This window comes from Periophthalmus magnuspinnatus, chromosome 6 (assembly GCF_009829125.3).
Source record: "Periophthalmus magnuspinnatus isolate fPerMag1 chromosome 6, fPerMag1.2.pri, whole genome shotgun sequence".
NCBI classification, from domain to species: Eukaryota; Metazoa; Chordata; class Actinopteri; order Gobiiformes; family Gobiidae; genus Periophthalmus; species Periophthalmus magnuspinnatus.
Window position 1 is genome coordinate 17,712,039 of NC_047131.1, and position 25,505 is coordinate 17,737,543.

The 25,505-nt window shown below is 38.2% G+C and overlaps 1 protein-coding gene across 1 annotated transcript; it reads right to left on the reverse strand.

Moving 5' to 3' along the window:
- Window positions 1-245: 245 nt before the first annotated feature.
- Window positions 246-23,915, reverse strand: aass (aminoadipate-semialdehyde synthase). The gene is made up of 24 exons (XM_055222492.1): window positions 23,830-23,915; window positions 21,394-21,654; window positions 18,631-18,807; window positions 18,172-18,256; window positions 17,916-17,983; window positions 15,273-15,419; window positions 14,806-14,884; window positions 14,131-14,258; window positions 13,358-13,506; window positions 12,376-12,498; window positions 10,563-10,674; window positions 10,356-10,415; window positions 10,012-10,079; window positions 7,474-7,595; window positions 6,747-6,876; window positions 6,372-6,482; window positions 5,776-5,884; window positions 5,538-5,678; window positions 5,073-5,240; window positions 4,657-4,755; window positions 4,118-4,233; window positions 2,953-3,041; window positions 2,129-2,305; window positions 246-1,391 (listed from the first exon to the last, which is right to left on the reverse strand). The coding sequence occupies exons 2-24, from the start codon at window positions 21,610-21,612 to the stop codon at window positions 1,273-1,275; spliced, it is 2,796 nt and encodes a 931-aa protein (XP_055078467.1). The 5' UTR covers window positions 21,613-21,654; window positions 23,830-23,915; the 3' UTR covers window positions 246-1,272.
- Between the last annotated feature and the right edge of the window lie 1,590 nt (window positions 23,916-25,505).

Genomic DNA, 25,505 nt, shown 5'->3' on the forward strand with positions numbered 1-25,505 from the left:
AAGCCATTCCTGATTCAAGTATAAAAAAGAGCACAGTTTTTGCCTGGCAAATCCACAGTGATACCTCTGTATTTTATATACAGATCTTTGTGAAGTATTGAAGTGTATATTCTGGATCTTAGGCAACCATTGTATAGTCATAACCTATACCTGGTGTAGTCCTGGACAAACTGAAGACAAAAGGGAAATGACAGAAATTAAAATGTTTAATTTTAATTACCATTTTCCCACCTTTTTCATTACATGACATAATGCAGACGTCACACAACAGCTGGTTTGGTGAGTGAATGATCTTGACCATTTTCAGTCTGTGCAGAGAACTTGACTTGTCCATTGATCCATATCCATGTACATATATAAAATATTTTACAATATATGTATATAAAAATACATGTAAATAAGCTTCTTCTTTGGAAACCTTTTAAAACATGGGACAAACCGTTTATAATGCGACTTCAAGTACAATAAGTATCATTTGGTGGAAGGAAATAAATATTTTAAAACAAAAAGCACAACTTTCTCAAACTATTGAATAAGCAGATAGTCACAGTCTCATTCAGTGAGACTGAAGATCAGTGTACAGGGGCTTTTGTGGGAAGACATTAACAGTAGTCATGATGATTGTAACAACACCATTTCATGATTGCACAATGTTTGCTTTAAAGCTTTTGTTTTGTGTGTAATGTAAACAATGATTATTAATCAACAAGATTTGGTATCTTAGTTACAACAAGATATACAAAAAATGTACACCGTGTACATTTACAAATCCTTTACAGACAAATCCTGTAAATACACCAAAACAGATCAGATTTACTGCTTAATAACTTTTTATACACTACTGCGAGAGAGTGGGACAGCGCTTTACCTCATGAACCATTCATAAAAGCTGTTTAAACACATGTACTCGGTAGCATTAGCCATTAGCATCACTGATGACTATAGGTTTCCTTTGCTAATTATTTTCTATAGCTCAATTTGGGCAAAATTGTATGTGATATTTAGTAACCAAAATCACATTTACTTTACATGTAAAACCAAATATTGTTTTTAATGCCTTTTCATTTGGATTTATCTGTGGAGTGAAATCTAAAGATAGAAACAAATGTAGGCTACAGTCATTTTAAATCTGCAGTTTGCTGCATTTTTAGTGTTAACGTGGACACTTGAACATAAAGCCATAAAAAGTTTAAAATCAGCAGGTTGCAGTTACTTGTTGATCCTTTGCAAACAGCAGAGTAACCATTGCACTGGTTCACCGATGGAGCAGGTTTATTCTTGGAGTGTGGACTTTGTGATGATGTTGATTCCTTCTTCTTTGAGTCGGGCCAAAGCTGGACCATAGATCTCCTTCGTCATGGGGATCACCAGCCCTTTGGAACGGATCTCACCTAAAAAATATAAAATAAACATACTCGCAAATGTACTGGAAAAGTATTTGGCTAGTTTGATATCACACCTTTCTGCAGATTATTTCCAGGCACAAAAAGTATACACCAATTTGGTGTAGCTAATGGTGAATGTTGGCACTTTTGCTTTTGTTTTGCAGATTTTCTTTTTGAAAACATAATAAAACAAAAAAGTGACTTTTCCCTCTCAACTGTCTAAAACGATGTATACATTTTTGCATAATAGAAAGGCTGTTGTTATCTGGACTAGGTTTCAAGATGAAGCTGTTTTGCATCTCATTTAAGAAGCTTTGTCAATTCTACAGAAAATTTTTTTGAAGGAAAGACCTTTGGGACAGACTACCAGACCCACCTTCTGAAACCTTTTTACTATTACATTCTCCTGAGCCCTTTACAGACAGTGGGTTATCGCTGGGTGCTGTCTCTGGCTCTTTATTGACATGTCTATACTGCACAGATCAGATAAAGTCTGTGGTACTTAATAGTAACTTGTGTGCCATGGGGAGTGTGGCGGAGCAGGGGATAGTGACCTATCAGCGCTGCAATAAACTCAAAGCTAACTGAGAAAAGAACTAGTTCTTCTTGCTCAGTGCAGTATAATATCTGGGTGAAGTAGGTTCCACCTCTGAGCAGGCCTGGGCTCTGAACAACCATGTTTGTAATTGCTCTGGATTGCTTAACTTTGACATGTATGTATATCTGATAAAAATGGGAGGTACCGTCGAGTAGCATGCGAGCAGCTATGGCCGCGGGGTAGCCCACAGTCTTGGCCATTGCAGAGAAGCCATTGGGGTCTCCATACACCACCAGACTGATGTGTTTGGTCTCCAGCTCTCCTGTGGGGTGTCTCAGCCCCAGGTCGTTCCTCATCACGATCATGTCACGCTCGCCCTCGGCTGGACAGATTCAAACAAGACTTTCTTGAGTACTGTGACAATGAATAGTTTTAGTCAAATGTTTAGGTTAAATCAGTTGTCTCTTGGTCAAATGTAAAAGCCCAGTTTACAATAAAAAGACAGACAGAAATACAATCAAATGTACAGTTAACAATACTTTTTATCTAATCATTCTTTTCAGTGCTCACAAGTGCGTGTCCATGTCAGACATTTGTTTGAATTCCCTGCAATCTGGTCAGATATGCAGAAGAAAATGGATGGATGGACAAGAATTTGTTACTTTAAAATGGTTACAAACCATGGATCAAATTTCCAAACCTTTCAGCATTAATTTAAACTGACCGGAATATTGATCCGAAATGGTTTTATAAAAGAAAAAGGTCCAGTGCAGAATTGCTAGGCCCTGCCTCTTCATAGTGAAATTTCAATGTAGTTAGCAGTATATTTTCAATTACATGTTTTTTGTGACAATTCTGAGCCTTACATGTACAACCTGTAAACCTGTCCAAATTTTTTTGAGTAAGTCAAATAAATACACAGATGTGGGTGAGTAGGTGAAAACCTAAATACAGATATTAGATATGTCCTCTTTGAATGTGTGTTCATTTTGTTTGTTGTCACATTATGACAGACTTAAACAGCCTTACCAAAGGAGAGCTTTGCTTCCAGATGTTTGGTCAAAGCTCCAAGCACACTGTCTGCATGAGGCACCACTTCATCGCTCAGCATCCCAAACCTGCCACAGAAAACCACACGGAAAAGGGCGTTCACAATGGAGTAACCTTCATGAAGTCCATTCAAAAGCTCTGCAGGAAAAATCACAGCTTTAACCCCACGTTGCCATGCCTGCCCACACATCCTTGGCTTCGTCTAGGAGAGATGAGCAGTTTCTCTTTGTCGCTGCTTTGCTGGTGCATTGAAAAATGAACAACAAGCCATTCACTTTCTGCTTGAAACGTGTTGGCTTTCTACCCTCTTAGCAGCACTGATGGAATACTGCCAACAGTTCACTTTTACATTTTCACTTGTCAATGCCAGCGCTCCCCTCCCTTCTGCCTCACACTGAACAATGGCCGCTCAGGGCCTTGGGCTGAAGAGACTCTTGGAAAAGTTGATTTAGAATAGAGAGTGAGCCCGCTACACCACTTGAGCAGGCGTGATTATGGAGGGGGCGCTGTGGAGCACTCGGCCTTGCTCCCAAACCCGGGCGCGAAGCAAAAAGTGACTTTGGAGAGTGCCAGACATCAAGGCATACGGAGCGAAGGAGAGGCAGCAGAAAGATGGAGGTGTCACAGATAGATTGGATTGGTAAGTCTTTTTTTATAGTTGTAGCGGTTATAATTATATTGGGTAGAGGGGTGGAGAGGAAAGTTTGAGTTGAGGAAAAAGGAGGGATATTTGGTCATCTGTAAAAAGTCTGAACTGTATAGGTACAAAATTATAGATCACGGCGAATTACCGTCTCAAAGTTGTGCATGCTTGAGCAATCTGCATTCGCATATTTTCAAGGTGAGCAGCGCTGTTTTCAGCAAACTTGTTTCTTTTATTAAGTTTTTTTAGATGAATATGGCGATTTAAAATGAACAATTTGCTCAAACTGTTATTATAACACTTTGAAAAACAAGATAAAAAATGCAAGGAGGGGTAGACCATTACTGTGGTTGGTTGTGATATTGTCGTCATCTTGAGTGTTGATTTATTGGGGAAACTCTTAACAAAAAGCCAGCAACCAAAAGATAAGAAAGAAGAAGTTGTGTTTTAAGTAATTCCCAAATACAGCATGGAAATGGGATCTGTAAGCTGTGTACATACCATCTGAGTGTGTCCATCCTGAAGCGGTCTTTCCCAATGCGCTCATAAACAGCGTCTTCAAAAGCCTCCTGGGACATGGATGAGGACAGCCCCATTTGTCTGCACAGGACATCCTTCTGTAACAGACCAATATGTGCATTTTTAAAAGTTTTCTTCATTTTGCTGCTGCTTTGATATTCAAGCAGGCTCATTATGCAAAAAAAAAAACTTTTTAGGGCTTTTAACTATGTTAGAGTTGCTTCCCCTTCTTATTTACTCTCTCAAAGTTGTATTTGGAGTGATTTGTGCATGTTTGAGCAATCCTGAATCTTTTATTTTCAAGACGACACATTGCCGATCAATCCCCATTTTCACCGCAACTGGCCACTGCTCTATACTTACTTTGTTCTTCAATTTTATTTTCTTAATCAATGATATGTGCAGGATTCAGCAGCATCGCATTTCAAATGTACAGATTATAAAATAATTATCCACAGGTGTCATAGATTCTAACTATATAGCAGACACAAGCACCATATGTCTTCTTTAAAGTTTCTTACCCAGGTCACAGTGGCTGAGTTCTTCTGCTCAAGGAGAGGGGAGGGCTGGCTGTCAATCAGGCCCAGTTTGACAAAACCACTCATGGCATTTGAGAAACCCTGAGGGAAAGTATACACATTAAATTGACTACACTGAAATAGATCAAAAGAGAATGATTCTATAGTTTATATAGTTTCTCGAATGTATCTGAAGTGTATAATTTGGTATTTTAAAGGTGGACTGTGTAACTTAAGCAAGTGCATACTCTCTGCCATTGTCTCCATGGAGATATTATTGCTGAAATGTTACACAATATGGCAATCTGTAACTTTTCTTGTGGAAAAAAAAGGTTATACGGTGCCCCTTTAAAGATTAACCATTATATTGTAACATGGCCATTTCACCCAGGAGTTGTGTGTTATAAAATAATGTTGACCTTAAAGCGCAGTGTTCCTCTGAGCAGAGTGTGGGCACTCTGGATCCCATAGGGCTCTGCATACTTGGTGCTGTCCCGGTTGGGGTAACCTTCCAGGTTAAACCCAGGGAAGAAATCCATCTCAGTCGCGGACTCCATTAGAGACCCACCGGCCGGGATAGTCACAACCTACACAGACGTATACTTCAAGTTTTTCTCCAAATAACACAACTAAGTGAAACAAGATAGACATTATTGTAAGGTTTATTAATGTGTTATTGTAAGGTTTATTAGAACAAGAATATTATGCAATGCACATTTTAATTACGTAGTACTATCTAATACCTAGTAGTTCATATTAAGAACTTAGAGGTGATGGTCCCTGGACAACATGTAGAAATGCCCATCTTTCTACTGTATGGTTTGGGGCATTGCAGAAAAACCAAGTACTGAACCTCTTCACAGTCTGAACAGATCTGGCCTCACCTCTCCATCCTTCAGGTAGACGGCTGTGCTGATGGTGTTCATGAGGACACCATAAGGACTCCAGCTGAACTTGTAGCGCAGAGGATTATCTGAGCACTCTGGAGCAGGGAGCCCACCACAGAATGAGATGTACGACTCCACCTATAAACGATCATATTTTAGAAGAAATGAAGAGAATATTTGCTAAAAAAAAACAAACTAAATATTATATAAGTAGGGCAGATGTGTGGTGACTCACTGTGCATCCGTCAGCATTAGCCTGGTCAATGCACTCCATGGCCAACATGTGGTCTATGCCAGGGTCCAGTCCCATCTCATTGACTATGATGATGCCAGCCTCCAGCGCACTAACAGAAATTCCCCATTTAGTTCTCTAGTATCATATTTTGGACTGTATATTTGCCAGTGAGGTTTAGGTTCTTCTGACTTTGACTGTGAGTGTAACAGTTTCACACTTTAACAAAAGTAGCTTAAAGCTTACTATGTAACTTTTTGAGGGTCTGCCATTTACTTGTCTCCATGGAAATGTTATTGTTTTGCTTGAAATGTTCCACAGTATGGCATTTAACGTACCTATCTCCATGGAGGCACCAGGGCAAGCTTGATCACAGTAAGAATACATGTTTTTCAAAGCAGTTGAACAAAAAAAGTAATTTAATAAGATGAATAAGAGGTGGCGGATCCTTGAAAAGTTGCATTGTGTATAGTTTTTATAGCTTCTTTGGCCTTTTTATGGGTTGAAGATGCAATTTACAAATGTAGATCACAGTAGTTTAAATCAAATTAGTATTATTACAAATCTAATTCTTTTCATGACATTAGCATCCTCCTGACCTGCTCTCGAGCTCCTTCATGTCGGGGCTCAGGTAACTGGCAGTCACCATGTTCTTCTTCCTCTGGATACAGTGCTTAGCCACCATAGGATGGAGTGTGTATGGCAGCAGGCTGTAGAGCACAACAATGGAATCAACAATGGAGTTTACCACTGAAGTACATATACCATTTCTTTAAAAAAAATACATTATTTAAAAATATAAACCTTTGGGTGAGAGGTAAAACATCTTCACCTTAAAACTAGACAAAAACATCTTACGAACATAAAATTGACACCACATGTCACGTCTTGTGTCATTGAAGAAAAAGTAACTACATGTTTCATTTTTTTCTCATAAGCTCTGGCAGTTTTGAGGTGTATCTTCAGTGGTCTACCTGATGACCAAGTCATGGTCTTTGATCAGTGAGTCCAGATGCCCTTCCTGGCTGCCCGCGTCCAGCACCACAGGGATGGTGTTTGGATATTTGGCTGCCAGCTCCTCAGCCTGTCTCAGCATCACAGAGGCTAGATACAGAAATAAGAATATAACATAAAAAAACTGGATTTCTGATCCAAAGAAAAATCCCAAAAGAAACTCTATTCTGATACAAATGATACACAATTCTGACATTTTAGTTGTGATTCTCATTACTTCAAAACCAATTCTACTTTCATAGTCACTTTTTATAAACCGTTCTAAATCTAAATGAAATCCAGGACTGTAGCAGATTTTTAACCCATGTAGAAGTCCAGTTCTAGATTAGTTTCACAAATAAAATGTAACAAGAGAACCTCATCAGTAGGAGTACAAGGTTCATATAAGGCTAAATAGGTAAAATCTTCCAGGTAAGGTGGTCCTGACCATGCCTAGCTTAAGATCTGGAGGTGAGTCTCTTGTGTGGCACAATGGCACCCACTAATCCTGACACCATAATAATAATACTGGACCATCTACTACGCTTTGAGAATTGCAAAAATGAGTTACCTCTAACCTTTAAAAGCAACAACTTGAAACAAATACTAGCATTGAATCACACCAGTCAAACCCACTAACAAACTTACTAAAAACTACAAAAACATCTGCATATTGGCAAAAAAAGACATCACCCCCACAGCACTCACCCACTGTGACCTGTGTCTTGTCGTCCCGGGTCAAGTACTCCACGACAGGTCCCGACACATACCCGGTTCCCAGCATCAGCACACGCTTCATCCCACTCTTCTTCATGATCTGAGCCTTCTCCCTAAACCACAACAGTTTAAAACCAAACTTTCTCTTAAGAGAAAGGTGACATATCTTCTGCAAAAATAGTGCAGAAGGCTGCTTGCACAAACCTATAGTTAATTTATAATCACAAACTTTGTATGTAACAAATCAATGGACCTTGCCCCCACTAAATTTTATTTTGCATTGTATTTGAAAAGAGGTCACCAAGAAAAGGGTCATCACAATGCAAAACGTATTACTTAAAGCCCCATTATATAACATTTCAACCAAAAAGTATACATTTATGGGTGCTTTTATTTCACTAAACTGACTTGTAACTTTGCTTGGTGAGGCACCTGCTTGTCTCAATCAAGATTTTTATTGCTTTGCCAGAAATATTCTACCGTAGGGTATAAAACGTATCCATTTCCATTGAGAATGCTCCAAAATATGGCTTTAACTTTCTGTCTTCCTGGATTACAGGTCCACCAGAAATGTTACCAGTGAGACTTTAAATGAGGATGAAATGAATGTGTTAATTTACACCTTACACATTAGGTTTATATTTTTATGCTTGTTGAAAATAAAAACAAAATTTAAATGTACTTTTCAAATTATGTTTTCAAAATGGATCATAAATAATTGCATGTAAAATATTATTGGCCTGACACTTTTCATGTGACCTCCTGTGAGTGAAAATAAATCACACTGTCACTGCCCAAACCCAGTGAGTCATATTTTAATTAAAGCAAGCCCTCCTCTGGACTCGTGACTTCAGTTAAAAAGTCTGTGATTTTGCATGCAGGATTATGTTAACACCGTCATAACAATACCGCCTTAATAAAGTCACCCGTGGTATTAGTAACCCACGGTCCGCCTTAAATCCCCAAGGAGTCAGCAGCCTCTAATTGGATGAGACATGCGCGTGTGTAGCATTGACCAGGTGGAGGTCCGAGCTCCTGCATCTTAATTAAAAAAACAAAATGGACGTTCCCTTTTTGTTTACATTTTCTTAAGGAGCCCAACTCAATCATGGGGATTAAAGATTTTGTGGCATGGCTTGTCTGGAAAAATGATACTTAAGATCAATTAGTGAGTGGAGGAGTCTTAGAGATGGCCTAAATATGAAGATATAGAAATTGAAGAAGCATCGAGGGTTTTCGGAGCAAGCTGTTGAGGAAAAGTATAGACCCAAAGCTGCGCTAAACCTCAATGTGAAGGATAAGTGGAAAGTCGTCATTGTTGTGTCATTAAGAGTGAAGTGAATGCATCTTAGCAGGCGTCAGTGGGGTTACTTAAGCACTTTATGTAAACAGACAAGCAGAGGAATCAGCTTAAGCTCCTAAACAACTAGTGATTATCATAATATTCAGTTATATTCAATTGATTATTTACCAATTGTAATATGTCAAAATGAGAGCAGGCTGTAGCCAAATGCAAAACAGATCAAATTTAAACTAAAAATTAAAAAGTGCACTGGCTACCAAGATTCCCCGGATAAACACATTAGTCTTAGCACTGACACAAAGATCACTGGATTGTGCAACTTTTGACAGTGCCAATCCTGACATTATTTTAAAATATAATTTGATTTGAATTGAATATTCATGAAAAAATACAAAAAAATCAGCACAATAAAAAGGTTGTAAACTTGCAGTGTATCTTCCAAATTAGGACATAAACAGTGATATTTCTAAACTTCTGTTTAATTGACAATTTACATTTTGTGCAAGACTTCAACCAAGACCAGGAATGTATTGGCACATTTCTGATGAACTGCTAAAATACTGTCTGATTAATGTCATCGAGAAAGTAAAAAAAATTAGTAAAAACTTTTTGGCAATATCACTCAAATCTACATTACTAGTATTCTGAAAATATTAGTCTATAATGTTTGACACACAAAAGCAGAAAAAACATGCCATCTAGAGTCATTTTTTTGCAATGTGCTTCATGCAACAGGACAAACACAGCAATTGCCCCAAGAGGAAGAGACAGGCCGAGGAGGGTAACGAAGGTTCGGTAAAAGACAAACATGTTTCTACCAGGAACAACTGGGAGCGTCCTGCTTCTGAGCCAAGAGCGCACACTAGACAAGCAAGAGCCACAGCACTGTGCAAGGAACAAACTTGGGTTAGTTAGCAAGGCTCTAGCTTCGAGCACAAAAAATGAAAATGTGAAATATTAGTACAAGCAAACTGGAAAATGAGTTACGCTAAAGGTTATTGCGATTCAGACAAGTAGCAACAAAGAAAAAATGTGACTACTTTTGCAACAGTGTCTCCTGCATTCAAAAATCTATTCAAGATCTACTATGGCATCTGGAAAAGTAAACTGATTGTTCACATTTTATTTGAAATTTTAGCAGGTATAGTTTCAATTGTATCGTTTCTGTAAGGTAGACATATTTCCTATTAAAACAACTTGTGTATAAGGATAATTTAAAAACATACCTCTCCTCCCGCAGCTTGTCAATGTATGCAAACTTGGGTGTGAGCTTTCCGTTTGAAGTGATGACAGCCTTTGAAAAAAAACAAAAAAAACAAACTAGGTCATTTTCACACGTTAGTGGCTCTAAGGGCGGCCTCAGTGCAAACTAGATTTAGTTTCGTTTACTTTGTTTCTGGATCGGCCTTGATCGGAGCGGCCATTTACTGCGGTGTGGCTGTTGGGTTCACACTGGCCCAAGTACTGCTATCACAGCGAGTGCTCTTTTAAGTTGACCTAACTAGTGGCAGTGTGAAAACAACCTAACTTGACTGTAACACATTGAATATTTTTAAAAGGTTACACTCACGTCCCGGACTTGTGGGCTGAATTCTTCTTCTTCCAAAGGTCTGGTGGCGTCTGAAGGCAGCTGCAAACATCATCAGACTCATTATGAAAATTTAAATGTGTTTGTCATAACCTACAGCAGCGCTCTCCCAAAACAAGTTGAAGGAAAAAAACAAACCAAATTCCATCACCAGAAAAACGACCAAGCTCACCTGACCCAAGGTCTTACCATCTCCCAAATATAGGGGAAGAGGCGGTCTCCGAAGTATTCCGTGGCCTCGATGGGCAGCTGTGCCGGCAGGTTATCAATGGAGCACATGAGGATCCCATTTCCTTCAACACTGCAGTCAAAACAAACAGCAAAAGACAATACAAACTAAACAACTACTTTTCTTTAAAGGTTCTATATTATATAAAATTGACTCATGTGAACTTTTCATGTTGGATTGTTGTTACCTTCTCAAAAACACACCCAGAGTTGTGTTTTAGCCTCAGCTGAACCTATTTACTCTAATAAGTTGTTGCCTGTATTTTCATTTTACGTTTTGTTCAGTTGAGATTGGCATAGAAAATCTACAATATTTTCTGGTGTACACAGAAACAAGGATGTAGCTTCAGATGTATAGAGTTTATCACTATCATCATTCCTTTATCACCATTCAATGAAAACACAAAGTGAAACTAACTGTTTTCAGTTTGAGAGAAGACTAAACTATGCATGATTTTTGTGTTAAGCATCTGTGAATGAAACAAATGACAACTGCAGGTATGAGGAAACAAGATTACATTAAATAAAAAATGTGCGTAATATACAATTTCCATAATTCAAGAACTATTTCACCACAGTCTTAAGTTAAAGAATACAATTAAGGCTGGAATGAGACAAATTCTTCTCAGTGAAATGAAACACGAGTAGAGTCCAAAAGAACATTATAAATTGTAACTTATTTTTTCTGAATTATTCTCAGTAAAAGCAGTGGTTACACCAAATGATTTCAATTCAATTCAATTTATTTGTAGTCATTGTCACAGAAGAATTTATTTAGATTTAGATTATTGTACTCTTTAGCAAATGGATCTAATGTAAACCATGTGAGGTTTATATAGAGGAAAGTTGGTTATAATAAAGTATATTGTACATAGATTGTTCTCCACAGACACACCGTTAAAAAAATGGGTTGAAATTATGTCAGCATGAATGAGCATCTGTCCAATGAACAGAGCACCTCAAACAGCGATAACGTGGAAGGGAGACACACATAGTACTTTTATTAAGCTGTATTAGAGCCTCAAATGTATTGAATATGTCAATGTGTCGGTCTTTGTTTCTGGATAAATGTGTAAAAGGTACACTACACATCAGGTACACTCTATAATGCCTCTAGAAAAGTGTGTCCTTTATTTGACCATTAACACCTACGAGGCCTGTCAGGAGTATTGGGCGACCGCAGTGCAGCACTTGGAAGCATGCAAACTCCACACACAAAGTCCCCTGGTCCAGCATTGTGGTCAGGGAGACTGATTGCAGGACTCCTTGTTGACTTCTAGTCCTTGAGATACTGGCTCTGTCAATTTACTGAAAGTCTCTCCCCCAGTCACTGTCCTGTGTAATAAAACCTACAGACTAACGGTGCAAAGATTAACTGTGACAAGTCGACTACTAAAATAATTTGTGTGGAGGGCACACATGTTTAGTTTTTTTTTTTTTTTACCATTCTGAATATAGTTTTTGTGCAAATAATCAGCACAGACTTTACTCAGAAATATTCAATATCTAGAAGCCTTTGGTCACCATATTTGACCCTTATTCATTAAAATGCATTTTAAAACTCTCAATGAACAATAGAAAGTTGACTAATTGACTACTTCATTCATTTTTATTGCAGCCCTACTACAGACCACAAACATGTTTAAGAAATCCTGATCTTGTGCAAGAATCCAATTTTATTATTATAGTATTATCTATCAAATGTATGTATATTTAGTTAGCATATTTTTCCATAGCTGGAGCAGAAGCAGCCTGTGTGAGGGTGCTTGAGTACCTGTCATGGTCGATGTGCTGGTCTGCGTCGTATATACAGAAGGGCTTGTCGATGGTGGTGCACTCGGTCATGAACTCTATGGAGCCACCCGTGTCGGCCGATATGTCACAGATGGCCAAAAGTCTGCGGACAAGGACGAGAGGGGCTTTGTTATTAGTGCGACCTTCTCACCGCGCACTCACCCTGTAAACACAACTCAAGGCAAAGAGATTTGACCTTTGATCTGTAGAGATATGTGCTCAACAACAGACATGCAGCAGCCAATGCCACTGTCACATAAAAGAGCAGAAGTACAAGGATGTGAAAAAGGTAGATTACCAGCAAAAAAAAAACTCTCCTGCATCAATATATCTGATCCAAAAGGAAGCACAAATATATGCAGTAAAGGATTAACAAGAATATGTTTGCAGGAAGGAAAAATAGCATAAAGGTAATAAGAAATTGATTTATTCATTTGATAAGAAATGTATTTATTTATTTTGTTGTCCCAAAGTAAAAATAAATACTGTGGATCCAGAATGGGTCAAAAAAAAAAAATATATATATATATATAAAATGATATGATATATTATTTCACGTCAACAACATTCCCTGGGGCTGTGATGATAACTGTAAGCACGCGGTTAGAAGCTCTGTTAGACATTAATCTACACTCTATTTTAACACAATCTGACCAGAAAAAACTGACTTAGCTGAAACTACAACAGGTGAGCTGATTTGTGCTGATAAACACGTCTCTCACACACAGTTACAAGCTCGCTAGCATAAGCCAACAGTTTCAGTTTCAGACTTAAACAGGACCATGAATGCTCATATTGATCACAGTGTTTCGGGAGTTTTCACACCATCTTAAAGCTTTTTTGACAGTGTTTGCTAATGAGTGCATTGTGTCTCCATGGTAACAGCTAAACAGGCACATGCAGTATCCTTATAATGTAAATATCAAATGTGTTTTAAGCATATTTTTGTTAGTTTGCCTTACTTGTGGGGGAGAGCGGGTAAGCCTTCGTTGTGCACTGTAGAATTTTTGGGCGGTCTCCTTAACTTCTGGGCGTCCAGGCGTCTGAGGAGGCGTGGAGTGTGCGGGTCCCAGTAAATACCATTGATCAGGCAGGTGGTGTACGGTGCTACCTATAAGTGTAAATATGTTTATATTGTTTGCTGTACATATGCCGGGATGCACTTTTGCATCTCTTTAATAATGAGTTGGTTTGATCATTGGTTAACAAATGGTAACCAGCTTTTACCAGTCACTGTACATATTTTTAGATAATTATGCAGATTTGTTGCACAAAGGATAATGAAATGGTTCATGTAATAATCATGAATCATTCTTAAAGCACGTATGACTTGGCTTTCATGTTTTTCTAATTATTCCTTGGTTTGGTGGGACAGTACCCGTGGTAATCCGTTAAGACTTTTGGCCTTTTTTAACATTAGGTTTGTTAGATAACATTTATGGAATTACCTTCAACCAGGAAGTAAAATTATAAACGTCACCAAAATACGGTATATATTTATGTTTAAGATTTTACTAAAAACTTATATCTATGTTTTGGTAAAAATCTGTAAACTAACTGGTGATATGCACTTTAAGAATGTGATATTAACCAGGAACATCAGCTTAGTGCATTTTGTTTAATAACCCTTAATTCAACAGGTTCTCAGATGGCCCCATTTCTCTATAATGCAAAACAACAGAATTAAACGGCTCACTTTACTCTTTATTTATGCGAGTTAGAAGAGGGGCCTTACGCTGGTCCTAAAATGAGATGTGTACAGTTCTGGGTGATTCTCGTACTCCATGGGGTCATATATGCCGTCACTTTTCCTCATGAGGTGGTGGTGTCGACTCAACACAGTGGCATACACTTTCGTTAAATCTATGAAGAAAACAAAATGCTCAGTCAGTAGTACCATGAATCTAATATGCTTAACTCATAGAAGTTATATATGATTAGTTAGTACCAGTGGTGGAAAGAGTACTGAAAATCTGTACTCAAGTAAAAGTACAGTTACATTTGATTGATTACAAGAACAAGTACTGCTGCCAAATCTGTACAAAGTGTACATGAACTATGCTACTCAAAGAATTTGTTACTTTTAACACTGAGTAAATTTAGAGAAATTTTAGATACATTTTTTATTCAAAAAATAAAACTTAAAGAGTTTAAAGCTGTAGTAAACTGCAATACGCATATTGTCTTTGTTATGAGTGTTTGTGGGTAGAGAGGAGCAGAGACATCTGAGACAGCCGTGGATTAAGACAATTGGGACTTGTATTGTACTCAATGGCTAGAACTATACTCAATTACAAGTATATGTTTCAAATCTACTTTGTTACAGTAACGTCAGTATTTGCAATTGGCTACTTTCCACCCCTGGTTAGTGCTAATATACTTTAAAACAAACCAAAGCTAAAAGACATACCTCCAGTTTCTGAAACATCTTTTAACTCGTGTGGCTCAACATACTCAACAGGAAGCTCATTTATGATGTCCTGGGCTCCCTAAAAGGACAAAATTATTTATTTTAAGTAAAAAGTATATTTAATATTTACTTATTTTTGTTAATTTTACATATATTACACCAACAAATATAGTGAATACACAAATATTTATAATTCTTATTGAAATCTTATTCAATTTAAACATGAAATTATTGCCGTAAACACTTGGGTGACCCTTGTGCCAGAGTCTGGACATGCCCCTGCTAGACAGTGTAAAAAATGTAATGCACCGAGACTAATAATGTCACCGTCTGCTCTCATAATAATCTTGAATGACATTGTGTATTAAGACATCTCTGTTGCAGTAAACAGAGTTTGTTTTTCTGGCAGGTATTATTCCATTTCCTGTTGTGTCCACCCTTAATGTCCACACTGCTCAAGTCCCTACCTTTGATACATTTCCTGTTCCTGTGAAACAGAATGTCACTGGGCCAATAGACTTAGGCATCAGTCCCATGGAGATTTCATAGCCACAGTCTCTCACTGCCTGGATGGCCTGGCTCACGTTTCTGTAGTTATGAGCCATACCGATGTGCTGTTGGAAAAACAAACACAAATGAATACCATTGAAGACATCAGAAAAATGCTATGGAGTAATGTGACCAGTTTCAGTGCATTTCTAAAGTAGAGTTCACATGACTATCATAAAACATCCAAAATACTTGTAAATAGGGCATATGTGGTGCAATAGAACATATAAAAGACAATTTGAGATTGAATGCTAATGTTCAACCCAGCTTTTGATGCTATAATGTAAAATGCCATCTGCTTTGGCTCTGTAAAAGGTAATAGTTATACTGTGTGGATGCACTGCTTTTAGTCATTATTTGAAAAGCAAAAAAGAAAAATCACTTAACACTTCTGAAATATTAAATATATTTAAGACAAACAAATATACACAAGAGTAAACATATTTGCTCTGTATTCTTTATTTTTTGCTCAAATTGATGCATTTTAACACATTTCAAAGGAAAAATTCTTTACATCAAAATGATTCTAAAAATCACATTGGTAAATTTATGCCCAATGAACAGGTTGAGGAAGGCTCTCAGCGCATTATTCAAACAAATATATGCATTTTAACACATTTTAAAGGAAACGTTCTTCCAATCAAAATGGTTGTACATGCACACATTTGTCAAATTGGGCCTAATGAGATGTGAACGCCCTCCTCACTCTGGAGAAGAAGCTGGAAGTGACAGGGCGGACTTGGGGCGGTTGTGGAAGGCTGTCAGAGCGTTATTGAGATGGGTCACAGTGGCTGCTTCAAAAGCTGAGGTGTCTGGTGCATGAGCAGCCCTCAGGAGGGCCCCAGCAGAGCCATACTCCACTTTAAGATGTTTGGCTGCTCTTTAGCCAATATTCTGCAGGTCTTCAAAGCTGATATCTACATCAACAATGAGATGCTCCTGGGTCTTTTTATGCAGCCTGACAGCCATTAGGATATGATCATGCCGATTGGTGCATCTAGCCATTTTAAAGTTTTTTTTGACACAAGCATTTGTAAGGGTGAAGGACAATCCATGGCCACAGGGTGGCACAGGTGCATTGCTCGCCTTTGTTATGGTTGTTTGAACAGTGGCAAGCTCAGTTGCTTCTAGTTGCAGGGTGTCTTCATCTGGACTCACTTCCCTCTTGTCCTCCGACTCATGTGTAGTTTCACCTAGTGCTGGTGTAGTGCTCGTCTCAGGTTCTTCGGCCTGAGCCTGATAAAGGCTGCCGACCATAGGCTCTTCTTGATGAGTGGTGGTTGGGTTTGATTCACACCACTCTATAATGCCATCGCTTTCTCTTATGACTCCAATGAAAGCCAACTGGGATAGATATCGGATACAATTTCCTGAGGCTCTGGGGATGTTTCAGCCTTTTCTAATGACGACTTGACCTCCTGTTGTTTAGACAAGTCACTGTGGGAAACTTCTGAGCCACATTCTCCTGTAATCTCCAGTATGTTATTTTGGACTGTTCCTGGTCCTGGTCCCGCTTCCTGGGTCTTATTCTCCATCAGTTTCATTGCAGTCAACATGGGAATAACATCCGGGGACAGCAGCTGCAGGTGATGGTCCACTTATGGAAACTGAAGCACTTCTTCTGAAACGTTTGGATCGTCAGTTGTAACATCCTGAGAAATAACTCGAACGGTGTCTGATTTGGCTTCCTGGGGTTCGTCAGGTTCCATGTCCTCCAGCGAGTCACATGTCATGTGGGTCTCTGATGTTACCTCTACCTGTCCCTCAGCTAAGTGGACTGGGGCTGTTTCAGGTATCATCTCTCTACTATCTGAAGGTGCTTCAGGTCCCCCCTCAACTGGACTGTGCCTTGGTTGATCTGAAACTGGTTTCCCTCCATTTTTGATCTGGCAATTTTTCAAGTAAATTTCTGGGAATATGTAGGGAAAGTATATGTATGAATCAATCCAGAAAAATGCTATGTCATTCTGTTTCTTAGGTTACAAGCTTGGTTTCCTTGTTTATGAGCTTGACTTCTTGGCTTCACTACATTCCATTGTCATTAAATTTAAATGATATGTGAAAGAGCCAAAAGCCAGGTTATGTGTGGACAGAGCAGACCCAGTAATGTTCTGGCAACGGTGTGTGAATGGGGGTCACTGTTCTGGCATTTTGCACTCTGCAATTTACTGGGAACTATGTGTGAAAGGGGCTTTTGAATGATAGACATTAACACAGTAAATATGGGGTTTGATGTAGCAAGATTGAATCAATTACAACAATAGTATCAATATTCTGAGAAGCAGCTTGGATGAGCAGCGAAACGTCTTCACTCCAACAACTTTTTGCCCAGTTGACAGATTTGACGTTTTCTTTTACTAAGGGTAGGACACTTAACCCTGGTTATTACGGTAATTGTGAATGCATAATTAACAGTATTGTAATGTCCAAAACTGTGTTACTCAATGTGGATCTGTTAATATAATTTTGCGACATAGTTACTGTGCTGATTAATATTTCGGTGTAGCCAATTTTTGCTATTGTTTTAAATACCATTTAATTGTCTGCATTCAAACTCTTACCATAAAAGGAGTGTGGTGACCTAAAGCAAGAAACCGCAGTCCCAGTCCATGCAAAATATTGATCATTCCTATAAACAAGAATGAGATCCGTTAATTAGAAAATGTTCCCTTGTACATGTGCAGCCATGACAACAATTTTTATCAGTTACACTGTATACAAAGGAGATTGTTGGCATTGCAGTTGGCTATAGCTGCTTCATTACATGTATGCACATGACAGTGAATAAATGTAAAATTTATACAAGATTTACTCTACCTGCAACTCCAGCCCACTGACCGAAAGCCACAATTCGGTAACCATTAGGGTCTACCATCTTCTCATAGTCTATCAGGCGAACCTCCTGAAAACAAGCACATTGAAAACAAATGTGAAAGCCTATCATGGAACAAGACAGCCTAGAGCTTCATGTCTGTGTCCTTGCAAACAGCCAAAACAATTGTAGATTATTTTAGTCAAGCATGCAGTAATTGATAATATATTGGCTAAATCGTGTGGTACAACTCCCCTTTCCACAAAGAGCAAATTCCTTGATAAAACCACAAAATGTTATTATCTGCAACACAACTTTTTTATTATTTATAGGGGGATTGTATGTTTCAAGGTTTCAAGTTTTGGGTGATCAAAGACTGACTTGCACAAAGAGTTTAAATTACTCATACCCTTTGCTCTTACTGCCGCTATGTGTGGTCACTTTTTCATTAGTACAATTCATACCTTTTTTAACAGATCCTCTAGGAGCCCCATGTTGGGCTCCTGAGCTTTGATGGTGTGGGAGAAAAATGCGTAAGTCTTCTTGGGCATCACCAGATCCTCTGGCATCCTCTTCACTCCGACTATGAGAGAGGCTTCGGAAATATCCTCTTGAATAATAGCTCCTGCCTTTGCATAGTACTGCAACGAGACAGATTTTTTAAATAATCTCAAGGATCTCACAGATTGACAATTTCCTATGAGAAGTAATGATATATAGATACTGGTATGGGAGGCATAAATCTGTATTTTAACATTTTGTGGATCATTCTTAGATTTAACTATTTTCAGAATATTAGCAAATCAATGAATGAATAATAAATAACTATACACTGTGATGCATGTACATTATTTCAACATGTTTTATTTTGTTGGGTTATTTCAAAGTAGAACCTACTAAGATTTTTTTGCATGAAACAGCAATGGTTATTGGAGTTGAATCACTTGTTATATTATTTTACAGGTAACAGATTGACACTATGCACTGCTTTCAGACTTGATCATTTACCGTGGTGTGAAAAAGTATTTGCGCCCATCCTGATTTCTTACTTTTTTGCATGTGTCACACTTAACAGTTTCAGATCATGAAACAAATTCAAATGTTAATCAAAGATAATCCAAGTAAACATAAAATGCAGGTTTTCAGTGATGAATTTATCTGTTAAGAGATTTACATACTATTCAAACCTACATGATCCGATGTGAAAAATTAATTTTCACACCGGATGAATATTGAAGGTGATATTGAACCCAAGACATCATGCCGCGATCCAAAGAAATTCATAAGCAGATAAGAAGAAAAGTAATTGGCATGTCTCAGTCTGGAAAACGTTACAAAGCCATTTCTAAATCTTTGGGACTCTAGCTAACCACAGTGAGAGCCATTATTCACAAATAGAGAAAGCATGGTACAGTGGTGAACCTTCTCAGGAGTGGCCGGCCAAGAGCACAGCAACGACTGATCCAAGTGATCATAAAGGAACCCAGAACAACAACTGCAGGCTTCACTTGCCTCAGTAAAGGTCAGTGTTCATGACTCAACCATAAGAAAGAGACTAGGCAAAATGGCATCCATGGCAGAGTTCCAAGACGAAAGCCACTGCTGACAAGAAGATAAACTCTCGGCTAACGTTTGCCAAAAAACATCCTGATGATCCCCAAAGCTTTTGGTAAAATATTCTGTGGACTGATGAAACAAAAGTTGAACCTTTTAGAAGGAGTGGATCCCATTATATCTGGTGTAAAATGAACACAGCATTTGATAAAAAGAGCATCATGCCAAGAGTGAAACATGGTGGTGATAGTGTCATGGTTTGGGGCTGCTTTGCTGCTTCAAGACCATGAACTCTGCTTTCTACCAGCAAAATCTGAAGGAGAATGTCCGGCCATCAGTTTGTGACCTCAAGCTGAAGCGCACTTGGGTTCTGCAGCAGGACAATGATCCAAAGCACACCAGCAAGTCTGCTTCTGAATGGCTTTAAAAAAAAAAAAAGGTTTTGGAGTGGCCTAGCCAAAGTCCAGACCTGAACCAAGTAGAGATGCTGTGGCATGACCTTAAAAAGGCGGTTCATGCTCAGAAACCTTCCAATGTGGCTGATTTAAAACAATTCTGCAAAGAAGGGTGGGCCAAAACTCCTCCACAGCGATGTGAAAGACTGGTTCAACCAGTTATTAGGTTAGGGGGCAATTACTTTTTCACATGAGCCATGTAGATTCCGATGGCTTTTTTTTTCAGCATTAGATTTTGTGCTTACGGTACTTGTGAGTTATCTTTGTCACTCTTAGCCATTTCAGATCAAGCAAACTTAAATATTAGACACAGGTAAGGGGGCAAAAACATTTTCACGGCACTGTATCTTCCTAATTGTCTAATCTTCTCTGTATTTTATGCAGGTGAGTGGCTTTAATGGTGACATTTCGGCATATGCTCTTCTCAAAAACATTTTTGCTGGTTATTCTGGATCAAGTCACAAGCAATTTTGCTCAACACGTTTTCTACATTGCAAAACAGTATCATAATTTCCTAACAACCTAAAACCTTGTCTTACCATTCAATGGACATTTTAATATAAGCCCATACACTACAAGTATTTATTTAAACCAAAGTATGTTCCTTGATTTATAAAAAATATAAAATATAAGTATCTATTTTTTACATTATAGTTGTGTTTATTGCAGTGAAAAATGTTCTAGTTCCATGGCATCGTGTCACCTCCAGAAAGTTACATGTTGTACCTTTAAATTTGATACGGACCTAAGGCAGAATGTATTTATAGGATCAAGACAGCAGCAACCCGTTTTCCAAAATGCTTTCATGTATTTCTCTGCAAGTGAATGCATGCACCAGTAAGCACATTTCAGAAACAATGTAAAATTGGCCAATGTAATCTTGGCCGCACATAAGTGTAGTGGTTAAATATTTCAGGAATATTGAGGAGAATTAATTATAATAGGCCATGTCCTTACATTTTCACAGCTTAACTTATAGTTAAATATGAAATTATAATTTGTCTGTCAATCAATGACCTTACTATGCTAGCCCCTTATTTAAACTTATAGCAATATTTGATTATTTTTATATGCTACTTTTTGTCAGATGATTTTGAATCTTGTTAAATATGTTAAATCCTGTGTACAACTATGAATGTGAGACCTATATTTTCTATATTTTGCTTATAATGTAGATTCAACAAGTGGCACGACAAGTCAACAACATTGCTGTCTTACTTTCTCATGTATAGCTCTGCGGTTGGAGGGCTGCACCAGAACTTTGACTCCTGCGTGGGTGAGCTCCTTGACGTGTCGGGGGGCCAGCGGGGCTCTCCTCTCCCAGGGGTTGATGTCCTCTCGGCGGATGGCCATCACTGCCCTGTGGTGCTCGTACCTCCGCTGCACCGCAAGACACCACCGCGTGCCACGGCCTCGGTGACGCAGTGCTCGCAACATGGCCGAAACCTTTCCCTGCTCAGGATAGAAACGTACAGCCACGTGCCACGGGAATCAAGCATGCGGAAATAAAAGCAAGAGAATACACAGTAAAACTGAAGGTTGTTGACAAAAGTTACACTGTCAAATATCATGTAAAAATACACTATCATAAAGTGAAGTAAAACATGTGCATAGAGGTGAAATTATATAAAAGGTTTACAACAGTAACACACTGTAATGACAAAAATACATGTAGACCAAATATTGGGCAGCAATTCTTAAACAGTGGTACAAGCATAGACTACATTTATGGAAGATCAGGAGTACTTTTTATTTTAGGGTTGGACAATTAACCACTTTTTAATTGAGATCAAGATTTAGTCATGTCTAAAAACATGATTTGCTTGGGCCATAGATTTATTTATTTATTTATTTATTTTTTTATGGAAAGGTCTACAGCCAATCCTCTGTCAGAAAAAGAATGTTGTTGAGCACAATACTGATTTAGTCAAGTTCAAGCCTACTCTTGATTTAGTACCATTTTCAATAAAAAAAAAATTCTGAACTGGTACCTCATATATATTTTTATATACTTAAAACTGTAAGTTTGAGAATTGCTGATCTAAATTTTCACTCATAACGGACCTGAATTCATGGGGTGAGCCAAAGTTGTGTGAACAACGTGTTCTTTTAACCTGCGAAAAATGACTCAAGAGGTCAAAGGGCAGGTGGAGTTTGCTTTTGGGAGAGCGCTGCGTGAAAACAGGAGATAAACCTGAAACAAACTGAACTGTACAAACAATATGGCACACATAGACAAGATTCAGTCCATAGATATATAACATAAGGCTAGGCAATTAATAAAGATTCTAGTCATCAATGATATGCTTGGGTCATTTAATCGAGAGGTCAACAACCAATCCTCTGAGAGTGAAAGTGAGTATTCTGAAACAGAATTCAGACAATGGAGACACCAAACCTAATACAACATTATAACTACTACATTTAAGACCTAGGGCCTGGTTCATATACATAGTCCCACAATCTCTGCTATATCGGAAGCCATATTTTTGTTGTATTGAATTCCTTCCCAAACATAGATTTTTACATTTTACTTGACATTGTAACTTAATTACCAATTATACAACTAAATACTACTACGTTAACACATTTGGGTTCTATTCAACTCCCACATTTGTAACTATTGAAAGACTGAAAGACTTGTCAGACACATTAAGTAAACCAGTTCATGTCAAGCCTTGTAGAAAAAAGACAGTAGAAAACTAGTTACTAGCTGTGAGGGCTTTGTTTTATTATGTCAGAAGACTTTTTTTCAGAATCAGAAGACTTCAGAATGTAAGCTTTGTGTAACTTTTAACTCCCTTCAAAGCCAAGACTGCAAATGCTTTCTCCTAGGTGTGGGGAGTAGAGATACAGCAAATAATACAAAAGCAGGCATAAGCAGCACGTTCGGAGAGTAAACAGACTGAAATTACCATGACAACACACACCCTTGGATAATTTAACACATCTCAACAGTTAAACCCTTATTATTTTTCTAGAGGTGGCAACAGAAATCGTCCTCACAGTTCTACCAGAGGAGGCAAAACTTATAAAAAAAAAAAGACTTGCCATTCCAATGCCATTCCTGTTTTGGACCCCGGCAGTGAATGAGTCATAATAAGAAGGAGATAGTGAGCTTGCCATTGTTGTCTATGGCCTTCACATCTGAATGACAACAAACGGGAGGGGATGGGGCCATGTATTTGAATAAGGCAAGAGTGAGACGAAACAAATGGTCCCTTGAGGCTATGAATGATTTAAGTGAGTTTTAAGAGGCAAACTAGTGCTGCAAGTAAAGCACATGACGCCCATACTGTTTGGAAAGAAGCTGCAACAGGATATACAGACCCACAGGAGTTGCGAAACATGAGATCATTTACCCATTGGAAAAACTGAAAACATTTACATTGGGTTGATTGTAACTGCAAAATGCGCAGAGTCATTTCAAAACCAATGACATCTGAGGCCCAAACTGCAGCAGCCAGCTAAAACAGCCTATAGAACTTTGCAAATTGTTACTGTATCCCCCCATGGAACTATAATAGATTCATGATACCACCACTGTCTCCAAGCACATGGAATAGTTCTAGTAGGGGTGCTGTGCCAAACTATTTGAAGACACACGCAAATGGAAGACGTAAAAACAATCAAAACTACGTTGGTAGCGAGTAGACCCACCTTGTGACCGCTGTGTGTTGACCTCGCCGACCCCCGAGGAGGTAAAATTAGCACAGTTCACGGACAACAGCAGAGTAGAGTCACCCTGAACCGAGCCTGAGGTGAGCTGAGGCGTGCAGTGCTCAGTCAAGATGCTTAACCACGACACTTCCGGGATAGCGCTTCAAAACAAAACCATAAGAATTTCTTATAAGATTTTCCGGTTGTATTTGAATCGCTAAAAAGTATAAACAAGTATTCTAAGTAATATTATCTTAGTTGCTATTTAGTGCTTTAGAATAACTTTAATTCCCCTAGTAATTAAACTATTGCTACGCTTATTTTGAAAGGGACGCATTCTGTATCCGTTTTCAGCTGAAAGAATTTGAGAGGTGAGTTTGGTTTGGTAGGCAGCTACGTCTGTCTGGGCGGCTTCAGTTATCATACAAACTTAAAAGATCAACTAAATTTAACACTTTTGGTCTAACATGATCAAGCGACAGTGTTTTAAGTCATAAAATGGTATCAAACTAAGAGCATGCTGCTTTACACGTGTCTTTAACAAGTTCCGCCCGTTGTTTACCTTTAGCGGAGGAAGTTGGGCGCATGCGCAGTGAAGGATCCTGGGAAACGCGCTGATGCAGCATTACGCGCAAGGATTGAGATGGGTTTGTGGTAACTCCAATTTGGCTAATTGTTTTTAGCCATCAGGTAGAGTGATCATCTGATGTACAAAAATAAAGTGGCGTTATGGAAGAAATTTAAGCTCAAAGATACTAAGATAATGTTTCATTTATCTTAGTATCTTTGAGCTTAAATTGACTTTTTACAATTATGTGGCATCAGTGACAAAGTGTGGCATTTTCTAAATGCGTGGGAAGAGGGACAGGCGTTCACCCATATCATCTGGGACAATTTAGGAGTCACCTAAAATAATATGATGATCCAGATGATGACACATTGGGACAACGTCCTGAATTATTTCCATGTCACTCTGAATAAAAAAACACGAAAAAGCAACATTGCCTTTTTTAAATAATAGCTCAATTACACAGAAATTGAAGCCTGTAATTCATGCTATACAAATGATCTTAATAAGATATGTTATTGCATTAAATGCCATTTCATAATAACTGGATTTTACTTATTGCATTAATAAAGCATGAGCAAAGGCTTAATTCATAATGGACAAATCGTTTATCAAGAATTATTCAGGCTTAATTAACTAAGCCTAACTCCTAACCCTTTCATTAAGCTGTTTCTAAGCATGAATCTTACTAAACTATTTGTTCATTAAGAATTAGGTCATTGTTTATGGTTTAGGCTATAGTTATTATGAAGTGTTATCTAAACTAAGTCAGGTATTTTATTTTTTATTTTGTGAATTCCATGTATATAGAAATCTAAATATTTTTTATGCATGTTGGATTTTGGGGCCTTCTTGTATAGGCCTAAACAAATAATTTCACCACAGAATAACTGTGACATAAGAGTTAACTCAGCAGCTTGTGTTTAATCTGTTGGCATAAATCACAATAAACTCTGTTCAACATTAGTCCACAAATGTTTCTCTCTTTTCTCAGACCAGTGTCCATCCACCATCCCAATACAATCCACTGAAAGCAGGCAGGGGTCAAAGTTCAGACCAGTGGACGTTGCCGGCTTCTAGGAGAGATAAAAGTTCAAAGGTC

Bases quoted from the DNA above. Each gene is read 5' to 3' on its own strand.
- aass (XM_055222492.1), bottom strand. From the start codon at position 21,612: ATGTTGCGAGCACTGCGTCACCGAGGCCGTGGCACGCGGTGGTGTCTT. The intron at 13,507-14,130 runs GTAAGGCCCCTC...TTACACTTATAG, and splicing joins CATCTCATTTTAGGACCAGC to GTAGCACCGTACACCACCTG. The intron at 10,080-10,355 runs GTGAGTGTAACC...TTTTTTTCAAAG, and splicing joins TCAGCCCACAAGTCCGGGAC to GCTGTCATCACTTCAAACGG.